The sequence below is a fragment of the Mustela erminea genome, chromosome 5 (genome assembly GCF_009829155.1).
Source record: "Mustela erminea isolate mMusErm1 chromosome 5, mMusErm1.Pri, whole genome shotgun sequence".
Taxonomy (NCBI): Eukaryota; Metazoa; Chordata; class Mammalia; order Carnivora; family Mustelidae; genus Mustela; species Mustela erminea.
Window position 1 is genome coordinate 118,200,671 of NC_045618.1, and position 18,273 is coordinate 118,218,943.

The 18,273-nt window shown below is 38.0% G+C and overlaps 1 protein-coding gene across 4 annotated transcripts in view; it reads left to right on the forward strand.

The window, feature by feature from the left end:
* Positions 1 to 18,273, forward strand: part of RPS6KA5 (ribosomal protein S6 kinase A5) — a 175,502-nt gene that overhangs the window by 89,013 nt on the left and 68,216 nt on the right. For 3 of the 4 annotated variants that reach the window (XM_032344675.1, XM_032344676.1, XM_032344677.1), the window contains 2 exons: positions 13,903 to 14,018; positions 17,054 to 17,161. The exons of the other annotated variant lie outside the window; for it this stretch is intronic. In XM_032344675.1, coding sequence (XP_032200566.1) covers positions 13,903 to 14,018; positions 17,054 to 17,161 — 224 coding nt within the window. The remainder of the gene's footprint in view (positions 1 to 13,902; positions 14,019 to 17,053; positions 17,162 to 18,273) is intronic. 4 annotated transcript variants of the gene reach the window in all.

The following is an 18,273-nucleotide window of genomic DNA, read 5'->3' on the forward strand; positions in this document are numbered from 1 at the left end:
TTCAGGCTGAGCTTCTTAGTAAGACCTTTACGTGAAGAAATGCAATTTATGGATGAATAGGAAAGGGATGGGGTGGGACGGGAGTTCCTTGAATTATAAAGCAGAGAAGATTGTTCCTTTCAAATGTCTGTAAGGATCTGAGTTTTCACAATGTCACCAACCACGTCCATCCCATTACTAACTGCCCCAGAATCTGTCCGCATTCCTGAGTCTGGTGTTCTCATTCAAAAGAGTACAAATTTTATAATTCAACTCATATTTAGCAATATCCCTATGGTCTTTTCTAAAGTTTGTTTTATTGTTGTCTCGCTGTCTAACTGGCTAGGTTGTTTTTCCTTACGGCAAGCCAAGCCCAACCTTGCCCTGGTAGAGTTGCTAGAGCTCTTGATAAACACACGGGTGTTAAGACACCAGAAACACAGTCCCAGCGCAACCTCAGGAGTCAGAGATCTTGTTGAAAATGAAAACCCCTTGCTCCACTTCACTTTTTAAAGCTCTCAACCTCACCAGTCCAATTCCAAATGCAAATCATCCCCAGGACAGTAATGACAGGCAAGGGGAACAGTCAGCGGGAAATGAGCTTGGTGCCCCGGAGAGGCCAGAACTGGGCATGCACACTGGAAGGATAAAGTTCACAGTGCTGGTGAGCTGCAGGACACCACTCCTGACCGGTTCCTGGGTGCCGGCAGCCAGCAGTCATTGGTTTGCTTGTAAATAAACTCATGGGAACTTTTCTGTACAATCTTATAATGCCATTTTTAGCGGTGTTGTTCCTTAAACTTTTGGCTTACAGCTCCCTGGAGAATCTGATAAAGCTGTGGACCCTCTCTGCTCAGGAGAATGCACAGATTCTTACAAATGCCTGAAAACAAGTGCACATAATTTCAAGGAATTTACATGAAGCACTTTCAGGATGGTTCATGGAACCATCTCTTCATGCCCTAAATCAGTCGTAAGAATTCCTCTTCCTCAGAGGGTTCCAGAAGGGCTTCTCTGTACCTCTTAATGGTCTCAGGAGATAGAATTAAGGGTGATGAGGATGATAATGGTAACTGCCATTTATTGAGCTTTTCTTGTTTGTCAGACACGGTGTATTCCTCATAGCCAGAAGCGAACCCTGGACCATCCTCACCAAACCTGCTCTTCCAGCAGCCTTCCCCGTCTCAGATAACACCAGCTCCATCTCCTCTAGTGCTCAGTTGGGAGCGGATCCATACCCCCACCGCTGCTGTCACCTTCCTGCTAGCCACCATCTTCGCTCACCTTCTGTTGCATGTGGTCTCCTTATTTCCACCCTTGCTCTTTGCAGATCAGCAGCTAGAGCCATTGATCCTTGTAAAGTGCAAGTCTTACCATACCACTGTTCTACTCAGAATCCTTTAAAAGCTTCCCATCTCATTTGGAGGAAGAATGAGATCCTTCCAATGGCCAATGGCCACCTCAGCTCCAGAGGCCACTTAGATCACAGTACACTGTGTAGTGTATGTAGCATACAGAGGAACCCCAGTAATGGTCTCCAAGACCTTGTATGAGCTCCCCTACCCCACTAACTCAGTGACTTCTGGGACCATGTCCCTCCTCCTACTTTATGCTTGTTCACTATGTTCTAGCCATGTTAGCTTCCTTCCTGATGCTTAGATACACCAGGCCCTCTTCTGCACGAGGGTCTTTGCACTCGTTGATACTTCTGCCAGAAACAGTCTTTCCCCAAATATCTGCTTAGTTCATGTCTGCACTTTCTTAAATTCTTTGCTCAAAAGTCACCTTGATGAGACATACACTGACCACACTTATTAAAATGCTGTCCTCATCTCTGTCCTGGCATTTCCTATCTGCCTTTGTCTGTGTTACTTTTTCCATAGTAATCATCATCTTCCAAAGTATTCCTAGTATCTAATTTACTTACGTTTCTCTCTTCCCAATGGAATGCAGCCTTCATTAGGGTGAGATTATTATCTGCCTAGTTCAGTATGTATGTGCAGTATCTAGAAAATTAAGTGATTGATACATAATAAGGCCTCAAAGTCTGTTGAATGAAATGAACAAACTGTAGGAAAATATATTGTTCACCTTTTTATAAATACAGTTTTAAATTCAAAGAAATTAAACAACTTGCTCAAAGTCACGTAATTGATGAACAGTATAGCTAGGATTTTTGGATTTTCTAATACTCAAGACCTGTGTTCTTAAACACCAAAGTTACTTCTTTCCAAGGATGTGTAAAATAAGAAGTCAAAACGTAGTCCAGAAGGGGTAGTCTTACAAGACCGAACGAAGAGTCAGAAGTTGGCGTTTGGGGCCAATGGAGTGGCCGTAAATTGTAGAGGAGGCACCCTGCCAAGAAGGGAGCCACGGGTGAGGCAGTTCAGAAATCTGTGTGTGTGGACTGACTTCTCAGCACGGTTACATGGGACGAGAATCTCAGTGGCCGAGACAGGAGCTGGAAGGCTGAAAGCTGAATAAAGATTTCGGTAGCTCCGACCTCACGGACAGTGTAAAGTTAAATTTCCCCCAAGGCACAGAGACTTGGAAAACTCCAGAAGACTTTCATCAGAATTCTAGAAGAGCTTTCCATAAGAGTAAGAACCGCACTCCCAGAATCAAAAAGTAAATGATGATAGTGAATTTTAACCCCTTGAATAAAATAAACCCATGAGTCCCTTCAGATATAAATTGAATGATGTGGGTTGGAATAATTACATGGCTTCAAAGTACCTCTCCAAAATCACTTATTAACTACAAAGGTGAAATAGGTAACTTCATGGTAGAGAAGCCTAGGAGACACTGTCTTAATCAGATGATCAAAGTGAAAATCATTATTATTAGGATGAATTGAAATCATGCCCCACCTGAGATGATGCAGCAAGAGCATTGTCACTTCCGTGATTTTTTTCGCAGTGATGCACACCTGAATGTTACCAGCAGGCACATCAGAAAAACTCAGGTTGTGGGACAGTGTATGAAATAGGAAGCTTGTAATTTTTAAAAGAGTCAAGGTTATGAAAGTCAAGGGAAGACTGAGGAACTATTCCAAACTAAAGAAAGTAGATGACTAAAGTTAACATTTGATTCTGAACTGGAACCTTTTGCTATAATATTTTGGGAACAACTAAGGAAGCGTGAAGTTAGGATTGAGGATTAGGTGGTAACAGAATATTCAGGTTAATGTCTTGACTTTTTAAATGATAGTTTGTGGCATGAAATGCAAATGCAAGTATGCACTTGAGTGATGGGATATCAAGTTGGCAAAGTACTTAGCTGGTTCATGAAAAAAGTTTTATATACTATATTTAAAACATTTCTTTTAATTTGTAATTATTTCAAAATTAAATGACAAAAAGCAATTGTATTTCTATATACTAGCATCAAACAACTGGAAAATGAAATTTTAGAATATTCTTAACAGTATAATTTTCTTAAACATTAAATATTTGGGAATAAATTTACTATGTAAACTAAACATTGCTGAGAGAAATTAAAGAAAACCTAGTTAATAGAGAACTACATCATAGTCATGGGTAGGAACACTCATTATTGTTAACATGTCATTTCTCCCTAAATTAACTATAGATGCAAAACTGTCCAAATCAAAATCCAAGCAGGTTTTTTTTGGTAGAGATCAACAAACTGACTCAACTTCTTATGCAAAAACAAAGGAACTAGAACAAGCCATCTAGTCTTAAAAAAGAAAAAATGCATAAGGCTTAAATGTCTTGATTTAAAACTGACTCTAAAGTCATAGTAATCAAGGTAGTATGGCCTGCAATGTATAGGTCAGTGGAATAGAACAGGGACTCCAGAAATAGACCCACTTCTGAAGCCTTTTGACTTTTGACAAACCTGACAAAGCAATTCAGTGGTAAAGAAGTAATGGTGTTGCTAGAACAGCTGGGTGGCTGAATGGGAGAAAGTGAATCTCAACCCTGTTTTGTTCTGTGCACAAATATTAATTTGAAACAGACCCTAAACATAAAAATTAAGCACATAAAGCCTTTACAAGAAATCACAGGAGAATATCTTTCAAACTAGGATAGGTGAAGACTTCTCAAAACACTAACCAAAACGAGAATGGGAGCAGGATGAGAAGGAATAGGAGAAGGAGGAACAAGAGGAAGAGGAGGAGAAAGCTGAACTAATAAAATTAAACATTTTCTGCTCAAAGATACTTTTTTAAAATTAACATATAATGTATGATTTGTTTCAGGAGTACAGGTCTGTGAATCATCAGTCTTACACAATCACAGCACTCACCATAGCACATACCCTCCCCAATGTCCATCAGCCAGCCACCCCATCCCACTCACCCCCCTCCCCTCCAGCAACCCTCAGTTTGTTTCCTGAGATTAAGAGTTTCTTATGGTTTGTCTCCCTCTCTGTTTTGTCTTTTTTCATTTTTCCCTCCCTTCCCCTATAATCCACTGTCTTGTTTCTCAAATTCCTCATATCAGTGGGATCATATGATAATTGACTTTTTCTGATTGACTTATTTTGCTTAGCATGATACCCTCTAGTTCCATCCATGTCATTGCAAATGGCAATATTTGGGGGGAGGGGGTTTGGCTGCATAGTATTCCATTTATATATACAGCACATCTTCTTTTTTTTTTTAATTGTATTTATTTATTTGACAGAGAGAGATCACAAGTAGGCAGAGAGGCAGGCAGAGAGAGAGAGAGAGGGAAGCAGGCTCCCCGCTGAGCAGAGAGCTCGATGCGGGACTCGATCCCAGGACCCTGAGATCACGACCTGAGCCGAAGGCAGCGGCTTAACCCACTGAGCCACCCAGGTGTCCCCAGCACATCTTCTTTATTCATTCATCTGTTGATGAACATCTAGGTTCTTTCCATAGTTTGGCCGTTGTGGACTTCGGTGCTATAAACATGGGGGTGCATATGCCCCTTCAGATCACTACGTTTGTATCTTTGGGGCAAACAACCAGTAGTGCAGTTGCTGGGTTGTAGGATAGTTCTATTTTCAACTTTTTAAAAAATATATATTTTATTTATTTATTTGACAGAGAGAGAGAGATTACAAGTAGGCAGAGAGGCAGGCAGAGAGAGAGAGAAGGAAGCAGGTTCCTCGCTGAGCAGAGAGCCCAGTGAGGTGCTCGATCCCAGGACCTTGAGATCAGGACCCAAGCAGAAGGCAGAGGCTAAACCCACTGAGCCACCCAGGCACCCGTATTTTCAACTTTTTGAGAAACCTCCAGCTGTTTTCCAGAGTAGCTGCACCAGCTCATATTCCCACCAACAGTGTAGGAGGGTTCCCCTTTCTCCACTTCCTCGCCAACACCTATCGTTTCCTGACTTGTTAATTTTAGCCATTCTGATTGGTGTGAGGTGGTATCTCACTGTGGTTTTCATTTGTATTTCCCTGATGCTGAGTGATGTTGAGCACTTTTTCATGTCTATTGGCCATTTGGATGTCTTTTTTGCAGAAATGTCTATTCATGTCTTCTGCCCATTTTCAAGAGACACTTTTTAAGAAAATTAAATTTAAGACAGTCAGAGATAATATTCGCCATACATGTACTAGACAAAGAACTTGTATCCAAAATATACAAGAATGCCTTTAAACAATAATTAAAAAAAAAAAAAAAGAGCTTGCTCCTTCTCCTTCAGCGGTAATGTGAGGAGCTGCATGGGCCCACTTTCCAGGAAAACAAACACAACTAGTAAAAGTTACTTAAAAAAATTTTTTTTTAATCTCTGGTGGTTGGCCTGTGGGTAAGCATTCAGCAATTGAAGAAACATTTATTCAAGAAAATCTAAATGTCAGTAAGAACAGCAAAAGTGGGTGGCTCTTGACCCATGACCTTCTGCCCTTCCCCACACTGTATGACAGAAGCTCCATATGGGTGGGTGTGGCCAAGAAGTTGGGGCCTTCTCTTCCCCCAGCTCCCAGTTAAGGGATACAGTTTCTCATCAGGAGGTTGCAAGAGACCAGCATTTCTCATTCACCCAGCTCTGTGTTACAGAGGATAAATTCCTGGCAAATGTGGCTGAGAGGTTGGGAGCTCCCTTCCTCTGCCTACCCCCCACTCACAGGACAGAAGATCTATTCCAGGCTTGGAAGTTTGAGAATACAGAGTTCTGATGCCCTTACCCCACTTCATTTGTAGAGTGAAGGTTCTGTGCTGGTAGAGGCAAACTGAGGAGGCCAGAGACTAGTGCCTTCATGCAGCACCATGTTAATAAAGCAGGGGTGTCACTCTGAGAGAAATGGGCCACAGTCTTCACCCCCAGCTCCAGAGCAGTGGATCGTAGATTTCCCCAAAGGGAGAGGTATAGTTCATAAGCACAGAGCTCTGAAGTTCTTATCAAAAGAACTGACTTTATTTGAAGTAAATTATGTGGAAAGTTCAAGCCTGAGGATGCTTTTTGGGGGGGGGGGGGTGATGGAAATTTTGGTGGTAAGCAATTAAAAGGAGGCTTGGTAGCTCCACTAGAGCAACAAAGTAAACTGTTGGAGTACCGAAGAGTAGCAGGGAAATAGTCAATTATGAAGAACACTCTTGGGTTCCAAACAGATCTCAAATACGGGCCTCAAAATATAATCCTACAAAGGAGCATGAATTTACTGAATCAGACTGTGAAGTACTTTATGCCCCGAGACATTATTGAAAACAATAGATCATTCAATCAGTAATTAGTGGATCCTAACAACTGGGTGTAATACCAACAGAGGCAGACAGCTTAACAGATCAGGAAAAGGAAGTGAAAAAGAGCCCTGCCAAACCATGTGTGAATGCCCAAGGTTGTGCCCTCCACGGAGCAGTGTCAGAGATTTCTTACAGATAAAACAGGCCATACTAGAATACCCAAGTTATTTAATAAAGAAAGAAAAAATAATAAAAACAAGCCTCTGGTAGGGGTAGGAAGTTGGAATGAGATAACTTAAGTCCACAAGAAAAAGAAGACAACCAAAAATATAAATAAGAAGGCTAATATGCTAATTGTGGATATATACTTGTTCTCCTCTCAGCTTCTTTGAAAGACATAAAATGTGTAAAATAATGCATATTGGTGGTTTTGTAACACGTAGTTGTACTGTGTATAACAATAATAGTGTAAAAGGGAGAGAGAATGAGCTGTATGAGAGTAAGGTGTATATATATATATATATCACTGAAATTAAATTGGTATAAATCTGAAGGTTTTTAAAAAATATTTTTATTTATTTACTTATTTATTTGACAGACAGAGATCACAAGTAGGCAGAGAGGCAGGTAGAGAGAGAAGGGAAGCAGACTCCTGCTGAGCAGAGACCCCCCCAATGTGGGGTTCAATCCCACGACCCTGGGATCATGACTTGAGCTGAAAGCAGAGGCTCTAACCCGATGAGTCACCCAAGCGCCCCTTAAACTGTTTTTTATGTTAATGTGCATATAGTAAGCCACAGACCAACCACTAATAACTAAAAAAAAAAAAAAAAAAAAGTGAAATTCGTTGAAGGAATTAAAATATCACACTAGAGAATATTCACTTAGTGAAACAGAAAGTAGTAAAGGAGGAATAGAGAAAAAAACTATATAAAATATATAGGAAACAAAAAAGTAAAACGGGCAGAAATCCAACTATACCAATAATAACATTAAATATAAACAGACCATATAATCAAAAGGTAGAGCTTGTCAGATGGGGGAAAAGGATTCAGTGTTATGCTGTTTATAGGAGATACAATGTAGACTCAAAGACACAAATAGGTTAAAGAAGAAAGATGGAAAAAGATAAATCACACAAATAGCAACCACAAGAAAGCAGGAGTGGCTTACTAATATCAGACAAATAGACTTAAAAACAACAACAGAAAAATGTTACTAGAGATTAAAACAGGACACTTCATAATGATAAAAGGACCAATTCATCAGAAAGACCTAATAATTATAAACAAATATGCACTTAACAACATAGATCCAATATCTATGAAGGAAAATTGACAGAAATAAAGGGAGAAATAGACAAGTCAACAATAATACTCCACTTTCAATAATGTATAAGATTAACTAGGCAAAAGAGAAGCAAGGAAATAGAAGATAAGCCACCTAGATATAACAGATATCTGTAGAACTGTCTCTAAACAACACAGCTGAAAACATTTTTTTTTTCAAATACACAAGGAACATTCTTTAGGATAGACCATATGCTAGGCTGTTAAAAAAAAAAAAAACCTCAATAAGTTAAAAAGATTAAAATCATACAAAGTATGTTCTCTTGTTCTCTGACCATGATGTGATAAAATTCAAAATCAGTAACAGAAAGTGATTTGGGATAACCACAACTGTGAAATTTAATAACATACTCTTATATAATCAGTGTGTCAAAGAGAAATCAGGAAATACTTCAACATGAGAGAGTCTTATGACATGCAGCTAAAGCAGTGCTCAGTGGGAAATATATAGCTGAATCATCTAAATTTAAAAAGAAAAAACTATTTCTTTTTAAGAAGAAAACAATTTTAAAAAGAAGAACTCAAAAAAAAAAAGAAGAACTCAAATCAGTAACTTAATCTTCCACTTTAAGGCAGTGGAAAAAGAAGAGCCAACTAACTCCAGGGCGCCTGGGTGGCTCAGTGGGTTAAGCCGCTGCCTTCGGCTCAGGTCATGATCTCAGGGTCCTGGGATCGAGTCCCGCATCAGGTTCTCTGCTCCGCGGGGAGCCTGCTTCCTCCTCTCTCTCTCTCTGCCTGCCTCTCTGCCTACTTGTGATCTCTCTGTGTCAAATGAATAAATAAAATCTTTAAAAAAAAAAAAAAAAAAAAAAGAAGAGCCAACTAACTCCAAAGCAAGCAGATACAAGGAAAATAATAAAGATTGGACCAGAAATTAATCAAATAGAGAATGTGCAAATAATAAAATGATTGAAACCAAAAGATAATTCATTGAAAAGATAAACAAAATTGATACACCTTTAGTTAGACTGACCAAGGAAAATGGAAGAAGACTCAAATTAGTAAAATTAGGAATACAAGAAGGGACATTAATACTGATGACAGAATTTAAAAAGGTCATAAGAAAACCATGGACAAATGTATGCCAAAAATTAGGTAACTTAGATTAAATAAATTCCTAGAAAGGCACAAACTAATCCACTGGAGGAAATACAACATTGGAATAGACCTTAGACAAGTAAGAAGATTGCAGGAGGAGGAGGAGTGGCAGTAGTAATAAACTAACCACACTGAAAAAGTCCAGACCCAGATGGTTTCTGTAATGAATGCTACCAAACATTTAAAGAGGAGTTAAGTGCATAAACAATGAATTTTGGAACACTGGAAAAAAATTAAAATTAAAAAAAAAAATAAAGAGGAATTAATACAAGTCTTCACAAATGTCCAAAACATAGAAGAGGAAGAATTAATTTTCCTCTTCTATGTTTCCAACTAATTTTATGAGGCTGGTATTATTTCAATGCCCAAACCAGACAAAAATATCAAGATAAAACAAAAAAACTATAGACCAGTATCTCTTATGAATAAAAACACAAAAATCCTCAACAAAATACTCTCAGACTGAATCTGGCAACAGATTAAAGAGATTGTATACCGTGGCCAACTGGGATTTATCCCAGGAATGCAAGGGCAAGTGAAATCAGTCACGAATAAGGGACAAAAGCCATATTATCATCTTGGTAATCATAGAAAAAGCATTTAACAAAATTAAACATTCTTTCATGATAAAAACACTCAAAAAAGAAGGAGTAGTGAACTTCCTGAAAATCAGGAGCCTAGAAATCAAGAGCTTTTCTTTCCCCCTAAAATCAGAAACGTAGGCAAGAATATCCACTTTCACCCCTTTATTCAACACTGTAGGCAAGAAAAGAATATAAAAGACCTTCACACTAAAAGAGAAGGATAAAATCTGTGTTTATAGATGACATGATCTTATAAATAGAAAATCCCAAGGAATCCACTAAAAAGCTATTCAAACAAATGAACAAGTTCAGCACAGTTGCAGAAGGCAGCTGAGGTCATTTGTATGACCAACATACAAATTCTGTACACCACTGAAAATCTGAAAATGAAGCTTAGAAAACAGTTCTATTTACATTACAATATAAACACTTGGGAATAAATTTAACATTAAATAAGTGCAAACCTGACACTCTGAAAACTACAAAATGTTGTTGAAGGAAGTGAAAGAGACCTAAATAAATAAAAAGATCTCGTGTTTATGGGTTGAAAGGAATACTATTCTTCTTTTTTTTTTTCTTTCTTTTAAAGATTTTATTTATTTATCGGGGGGGGGGGGGGGAGCGAGCACAGGCAGACAGAATGGCAGCCAGAGACAGAGGGAGAAGCAGGCTCCCTGCTGAGCAAGGAGCCCGATGTGGGACTCGATCCCAGGACGCTGGGATCATGACCTGAGCCGAAGGCAGCTGCTTAACCAACTGAGCCACCCAGGCGTCCCTGAAAGGAATACTATTCTTAAGATCGCAGTACTCCCCAAACAGATCCACAGATTCAACACAACCTCTCTCAAATTCTAGCTTATTTCTTTGTAGAAATTGACAAAGTGATCCTCAAATTCATAGGGAAGTCAAGGAACCTTAGAATAGCTATATAACAATTTTGATAAAGAAGAGTTAAGTTTGATAAGACTCAGCACTTGCCAATTTTAAAATACGCTACAAAGCTACAATAATCAAAGTGTGGCACTGGAATAAAGATGGACATATAAATAAGTAGAATGGAACCTAAGTGTCCAGAAATAAACCCTCACAGTCCATTTACAGTCAATTGATCTTTCAACAAGGATGCCCGTGAGGAAGGAATAGGCTTTTTAATTAATGGTACTGGGGCAATTGGATAGCCAATTTCATATGGGCTTGTTTCCAATTGGACCCATACCTCACCTCATTTACAGAATTAATTCAAAATGGATTAAAGGTGAAAAGAGCTAAAACTATAACTTTCTTAGAGGAATACAGGGATCAATCTTTGTAACCTTGGTTATGGCAATGGTTTCTTAAATATGATAACAAAAGCTCAAGCAACTAAGAAAAAACAGATAAATTAAGGTTTCTGGGAGGATGGAGTGGTAAAATGTTTTAAAATTCAATGTGATAGTTGCATAACTCTGAATATACTAGAAACTGTTGATTTTTATGCTTCAGATGGGTGAATTTCATGGTATGTGAATCATATTTCACATAAGAAAAAAATCAAAAGAGGCAAAAAAAAACTTTAATAGACACTTCACTAAAGAAGCTATAAAAATGTCTAATAAGCCATGGAAAGATACTAAATATCATTATTGATCAGGAAAATGCAAATTAAAACCATAATGAGACACTACTGCACAATGAACAAAACTAAAGTTATAATGACTGAGAGTGCCAAATGCTTACCTTATAGAAATTCCCACTGACCTCATATCCCAGCCACTGATCTAGAGTAACAGCCCCATAAGGACATGTCAGGTATACCATAGCTCCTGCCATTATAGAAGCTGCCAAAGGCAGCTTCTGTATCTGCTTTACAACTGTGAATACCTAACTGCTGGATAGAGTTGGCTGTTGACCTTGTGAACTATGCAGCCACATACCTACAAATAAAACATGTTTATTTTATGCAAGATAGGTCTTCACCTTTGGTGAAGGTCTGTTCCAAAAGTAGGAAGTAGGTTATTTGATGTTGTTTTAGGTTTGTTTTCTTAGATTTGTAGTTCCTTTTTCTGTCTTCCCAGTAAATGGAAAATAAGCCACTGTCTATGTTCCAAGCAACAACAAGCCACAGTAGTTATTATTCTCATTGTCTGGACAAACAGCTGCAGCTGAAAGGCTTCATTTGCTCAAGGCAGGACACAGTGAAACCATTGTCTAATCCAGGTCTGTTAGTTACCAAGGCCAGGTCCTGTGGACTATATCCAGGTGCCTAAAGAGAAGAGTACATGGGATTCTTTTTACAACACACTTGCCTTTGAGTTTCAGGGTGATTTTTTTCAAGTCTATTTAATATTTGTTCCACTGTAAAGAATTTGTGTTTAATTAATTATCTATTGAATGCTTACTGTATGTTTGTAGAGGTGAATACACTGATTCAGACTTTTAAAAAGCTCAGAGTGTAGCAGAGAAAGCAACTGTGCAAATAAACATTTTCAAAACAGCAAGATAATTGCAGTGGTAGAAGTCTTTAGTAAGTACAGTGGCTAACAAAAAAGGAAGTGACCAACTCTGCTGGAGTGGTTATTGAAGATGAGAAAATTGTATAGGGCATACTAGGATGGGTAGGAGTTTGTTAGTTGCTCAGCTGACCTGTGGGTGTCTATTTCTGTGTCATGACTAACTGTGGAAACCATTTATGCATAAACATCAGCATGAGATTTAAGCAAATAACTACTTAAAGGTAGAAAAAATTCATTGTTAGTTGGCAGGAATGCTGTGTTCCTTTACACCTTTTTAATAATTAGCTTTGTGTTAAGATATAATTAAAACCTCTTAGCAAAATACAGAAGCCTTAGAGGGGGCAATGCTTTTTACTGGCATACGCTTCGTAAAATACATTGCAAAGCAACCAGCTATTAGAGTTCTTTCATTCTGTTGCATCTGCTTTGGGGAATTTAAAGTTAAACAGACAAGATGAAACAAATTTGCAAGTTTATGAAGATTTTGCTTTGTTCTTTTTTCAAACTGCTGAACTTGACAAATGAATATTCTTGGGATACATGCTTTTCAGGTTTTTAGGAGAAAAGCTTTAAACTACATCTGTGACTGTTTTCAGGGTCTACACTGTGTGCTAAGGTCTCAGTGGTTAGTTTCTAATGAAACTATATCAGTTTATCAATAACTATCTTGTTAGAGCTAATTATGAACCCTATTATGTTATTGCTTTTATTATTATTCAGCTCCCTTATGTATTTCTCACTGTAGCCTTAGGTGTTTTTTTTTTTAATTTTTTATTTTTTATAAACATATATTTTTATCCCCAGGGGTACAGGTCTGTGAATCGCCAGGTTTACACACTTCACAGCACTCACCAAAGCACATACCCTCCCCAATGTCCATAACCCCACTTTTTTTTTTTTTTTAAGATTATTTATTTGAGAGAGAGTATGCAAGTGGCAGCGGGGGGGTGGGGGGGGGGCGGGGAGCAGACAGAGAGGGAGAGAATCTCCAGCAGATAACCCACTGAGCATGGAGCCCGATCTGGGGCTTGATCCCACAACCCCAAGATCATGACCTGAGCCAAAACCAAGAGTCTGATGCCCAAAATACTGAGCCACCTAGGTGCTCTTCACTGTAGCCTATTTTGTCTCTCATTATTCCCCTTGGGATAAATAGGGCAAATTGAGAGGAAAATGGGAATATTTCAGTTGCAGATGTTTGTCTCAGTCACATTGTGCCACTTTTCCTTTAGGGCTACATGGATCAATAAGGGTACTTGCTACCTAGTACACATTTTTGAAAGGGTGCATAGAAAATTCTAGAAAATGGGGAGCCTGCTTAGAAATAGTGACTGGCAGCAATTACAAAGGAAAGGCTGGGATTTTCTTTGCGTTTTGGTTTGTTCTATTCATTTTTTATCTCAGTTATTGCAGTGGCTGATGTTTTGGTACTCCATAGCAAGCTAAGTATTATACGATGACGGCAGAGTTTTCTGAAGCACCGCATTTAGGAAAATGTATTTAAATATATGCAGAGATCATGTAATAGATGTAATGGCAATAATCTATGCAAATCCATTTGATTGTAGTGTAGGATAGTCATTATCTTATGCAACTGTATTACTATGTACATTTAGTAATATGTTCCAGAGAAAACTGTATACTATACACAAAGAATTGTGCAAAAATAATATATTAAAATCAGTGCCTTCTGGTTAATCCAAAATGATTAAAAGGAAAAACTACCTTAAGTTTATGAATACGAGTCAAAGAAAGAAAAAAATATATTTCATTTTTAGATTATATAAATGGTGGAGAACTTTTTACTCATCTTTCTCAAAGAGAGCGTTTCACAGAGCACGAGGTACGGATCTATGTTGGAGAGATCGTGCTTGCCCTCGAACATCTCCACAAGGTAAGATGCTCAATCTTTGGGAGTTCATTTTTTTTAAAAATCTGTTAATTGAGGTAATGCTGGAGCTAAAAGAGCTGATGTTTTAAAACATCACTGTCTTCGTGGAGATTGTGGAAGTACGCTTCCACATTATTGCTAATTTTCTCATTCTGTAGTTCCCGTTTTACAAATCTACTTTTTTTTTTGTAGTTCCTGTGATACAGATTAAAAAGGTAGAACCTGAGCAGTTCTTTAGTTTTGTTCATGAAAAATCCTAATGTTCATTACCAAGTATCATTAGAATAAAAGCTTTTCATTCTTAAGATAACCTTTAAAATGAAATCACAAGTCATAATATATATTTCCTTAATTGTGACTTACTCCATTGCAGACTCTGCCTATGTGTCTGCAGGGTATATTTCCTGATTAGCTTGGAGAATATGAGTTATTTGAAAGAAGCACCTGCCATGCTACCCAGCTACCCCACTCTCCCACTCTGGTTTGTCTTTGCCTATGTCCCTGAGGCCCTCCCTGTTCCCTCTCCCTCCGTCCTCCTCCAGTGCCTCCCTGGAGCGTCAACTCAGTTGCTAAAAACTTTAAGTGGATTTTATGTCTATGATGCTGTTTCAGCTCTATTAAAATCAGTTTGAACTTTATAAAGCATATATTATTTTACCTACTATTCATCAGGATCCAAGAAATTTTCAACGAAGTTTCTTAAACTTAATGAGGAAGCATTATTATAGAAGCAGTCTTTGTGTAGACTAAGTGTGTGTGTGTGTGTGTGTGTGTGTGTGTGTATTTCCTCAGAAAGCACTCGAATAATTTTCATCAAGTATGTGAGACCACAAGACCAGCGTGACTTGAGTCACTACATTAGGATGAGACAAGTACACTGTAGAGCCATTGTCCATTGTCATGAATTCAGATCCTGCACTGGATTTGAGATGAACAGAAATTAGAATGGTGATTGTGGAGTATAGACAAGGGTGAAGAGAGACGAAGGGAAAAGGCAAAGAAAAGGGAAGAAAAGGGGCAGGGAGACTGGAATTACAAGATGGAGGCAATGGACAGGAGGGGCTGTAAGAAAAGATGGCGAGAAGATACAGGCATAGAAGGAAGGGGTCAGAAACAGGCGATATCTAGCCCAAAGCAGAGCCAGACTAGGCAGGCCGGGGCTGGGAGTCAGAGTAGGAATGAAGAGGAGTTGATGAACAATGCAAAAGGGAGGAGGGAGAAAAGGCCCCGGTGGGCATGGTGGGGGGGGGGACGGTGGGCATGGTGGGGGACGGTGGGACAGCAGTGCTGGGAGAGAAGGGACAGAGGAGCAGGAGGGGAGCTGACACCTTCCTGCTGTGAGGGGGCAGACACCCCATTCCTTTGTGGTGGCCAGCTTTTGCCTGTGAGTAACTCTGTGGGATATAAAGTAGTTAGAACATCTTTATACACGAACAAAATTGGGCCCAGGAATGGGCCAAAAATATCTTTGAGTTTTATGCTTAGAGGTATTAGATGTAAGTTTTAGTGATATCAAAATGGTGGTGGAAATTCCCATAAATACCAGAATAAAAACAAAACAAATACAAAGTTCCAATGGGTAAGCTGGTAAACTCATTTTTTGTGCGAAAACTTTTATTCTACTAATTCTGTTTATTGAAGGAAAATCCAGGAACATCTGTTATTTAATCAGAACCACAGACTTAGAGAACATGATGAGTTTTGGATATACGTGTAATTGATATGGAGTGAAAGTAATATAGCAAATCAGACCTCAGCTAAGTTTCTCTTATTCTTACTACCCTAAAAAGATAAATACAAAGAGATACAACATAAGAGATATTAAGCCAGTAATACTAACCTTGTTATAGCTGCTAACATTGAGTTTCTCAGGAAGAGACAAAAATAGAGGGCACTTGGAAGTGATGAGGTAAAACAGATAGTAACTGAGTTATTTCTAAAATTGCTTCCAAATTTGTTCCATCTAACACTAATTGTTAGATGCTTATGAGGCTGCAAGTCAAATGTTCAATAAATTGTAGATATCACCCTTTCTTTCCTGTTGAACACTGAAGTTCTGGAAGGAAAATTGCCTTGCATTTTTCCTTGTGTAATTTGTTGTTTCGATTTTAAAAAGTTTTTATGAATCTGCTTTTTCATGTGCTTAGTGTTATAGAAGGCAGTGTGTCTAAGTTTAAAAACATTTAATTCAGGCTGACCTAACGTGAAATTTGCAATGCACATCTATCAAGAACTTCTTGTATGACTTGTATAGATTTATTTAGCTGAAGAAATAGCTGGAGTGTTTTTACTCTAAAACTTACACACAGAACAAGATGGAAGGATATATAAATTTTATTCAGTTGACTTATTTCACTTATTTGGAACTACTGATCAGCTAAAATTAACCTATGATCTTCAGCCTTTGTGTTTAGGAGCCTATTATTCAACAAGTCTTTATCTATTTGACACTGTACTAGATACTAGATACTAGACAGATATGCATACTACACAAATGCATGAAAAGTGAAAACAGCTAGTGTATGTGTGGTTATATCGAGACAAGCAGAAAATGCCTAGAAAATCTTGGGCTTTTTTAGGTAAGTACAGTGTACATCTAGGTAAGCAAAGGAATAAAAACAAAGACAGGAGCAGTGTGGGATCTGGTTAGTCAGAAAGGTCTCTGAATCCATTAGGAAGTGATAGACGTGAATTGGCTAAAACTATCTGAAGAAAATCATCTCCAATGAGGATTAAGAAGATAGAACAGGAAGAACGGAGTAGACAAGTGGTCAACAGAGAGACTCCACAGAAGCTCGTCCACCAGGAATGGATCTTCATTACACTGAGAAGGAAGACGTGGTAGGAGAGGTGCAGGGAGTCCAGCAGATGAACCCTGAGATGGATGAATTCACATGGCCCTAGCCAGTGACTAAGCCATTATAGCATCCTGAACAGGAGAATCTTTTTTCTGGTTTGTTTTTACAGTAGATAAAGACTTTACTAATTCATTTTTTGAAAATTGTTATTTGAAGATGCATGTTTGTTTGTTTTCACAGTTGGGAATTATATACCGTGACATTAAGCTTGAGAACATTCTACTTGATTCTAATGGCCACGTGGTGCTGACAGATTTTGGTCTGAGTAAGGAGTTTGTGGCTGAAGAAGTGAGTATTATATTTTAATTTGAAGTTAGTAACAACAGAATGTAAATGATTTTTAAAAAATGAGTATAGAATAAGCATTTATCAGGAGAGTACCATATGGATTATGGATTTTTGTACAGGTTTGCCTAGAGGAACATCTTGACATAAATGACTGTAAAGATTTTTAGCTTAAAATTACCATCTTGTTAGAATTGCAGTAAACCTTTGATGTTTATATCAGAATTCCCTAGTTTAAAACAAAACTATGCATTTAACTTTCCCTATAAAACATAACTTAAAAATGTAAATAAGCCTTTGGGCCCTTGAGGAGAATTATGCCTTAGTTGGTAACCAATAGAGAATTGCAAAACAAAGGACGTAGAGTTTACATTGTATTTACAAAGTAGGACATGTCCTGATGTCCCTTTGAATTCACTTGACAAAAATGACAAGGATCTACTAGACCAACTTCTTTAATAACCTTGCTGGTTTTGCTCATATGAACTAAAATGTAATAGGTAATGTGCAGGTTTTAAATTGGAGCACTTTGCATTTTCAGTATTAATTAGTTCATGTTTACTATTACATATGCATTTAATGACATTTTAAAATGTACATCTCCTAGTTCTAATTTAGATACTATTTACTTAGTAGTTGTAATGGAAAATATATTTTTATACTACAGGTTATACAAAATGAGGTATATTTGAGTGCCAGCTTTTTTTTATTTAAGAAATTACTGGTATAGAATACAGAATTATAGTGCAATTTTCATAGTGAAGGACTTTGTGGTGTCAAACACATCATTCTTGAGTCCCACACCAGGTGTGTCTGTTTCTGGTTGTTTGCTTTTTACAATATTGCCAAAGCAGTCCTAGGTGAATTCCATAAGTGCTGAAATTATAGAACTAAAGATCCCAGTTTTTTATCATATCCATAGTCATTCAGTTCACTTATTCAGTAAATATTTATTGACCACTTCTTCTAAGCTTGGTACTAGATAATGCAATGGTGAAGAAGGTCGAAGTGGTATCTGCCTTCATGAAGTTGTGGTTATAATTATACTGATTATCTCTGACAGAAAAATCGTAGTTATAAAATGGATGAATTTTTGAGGAATTGACTTCAAAGTC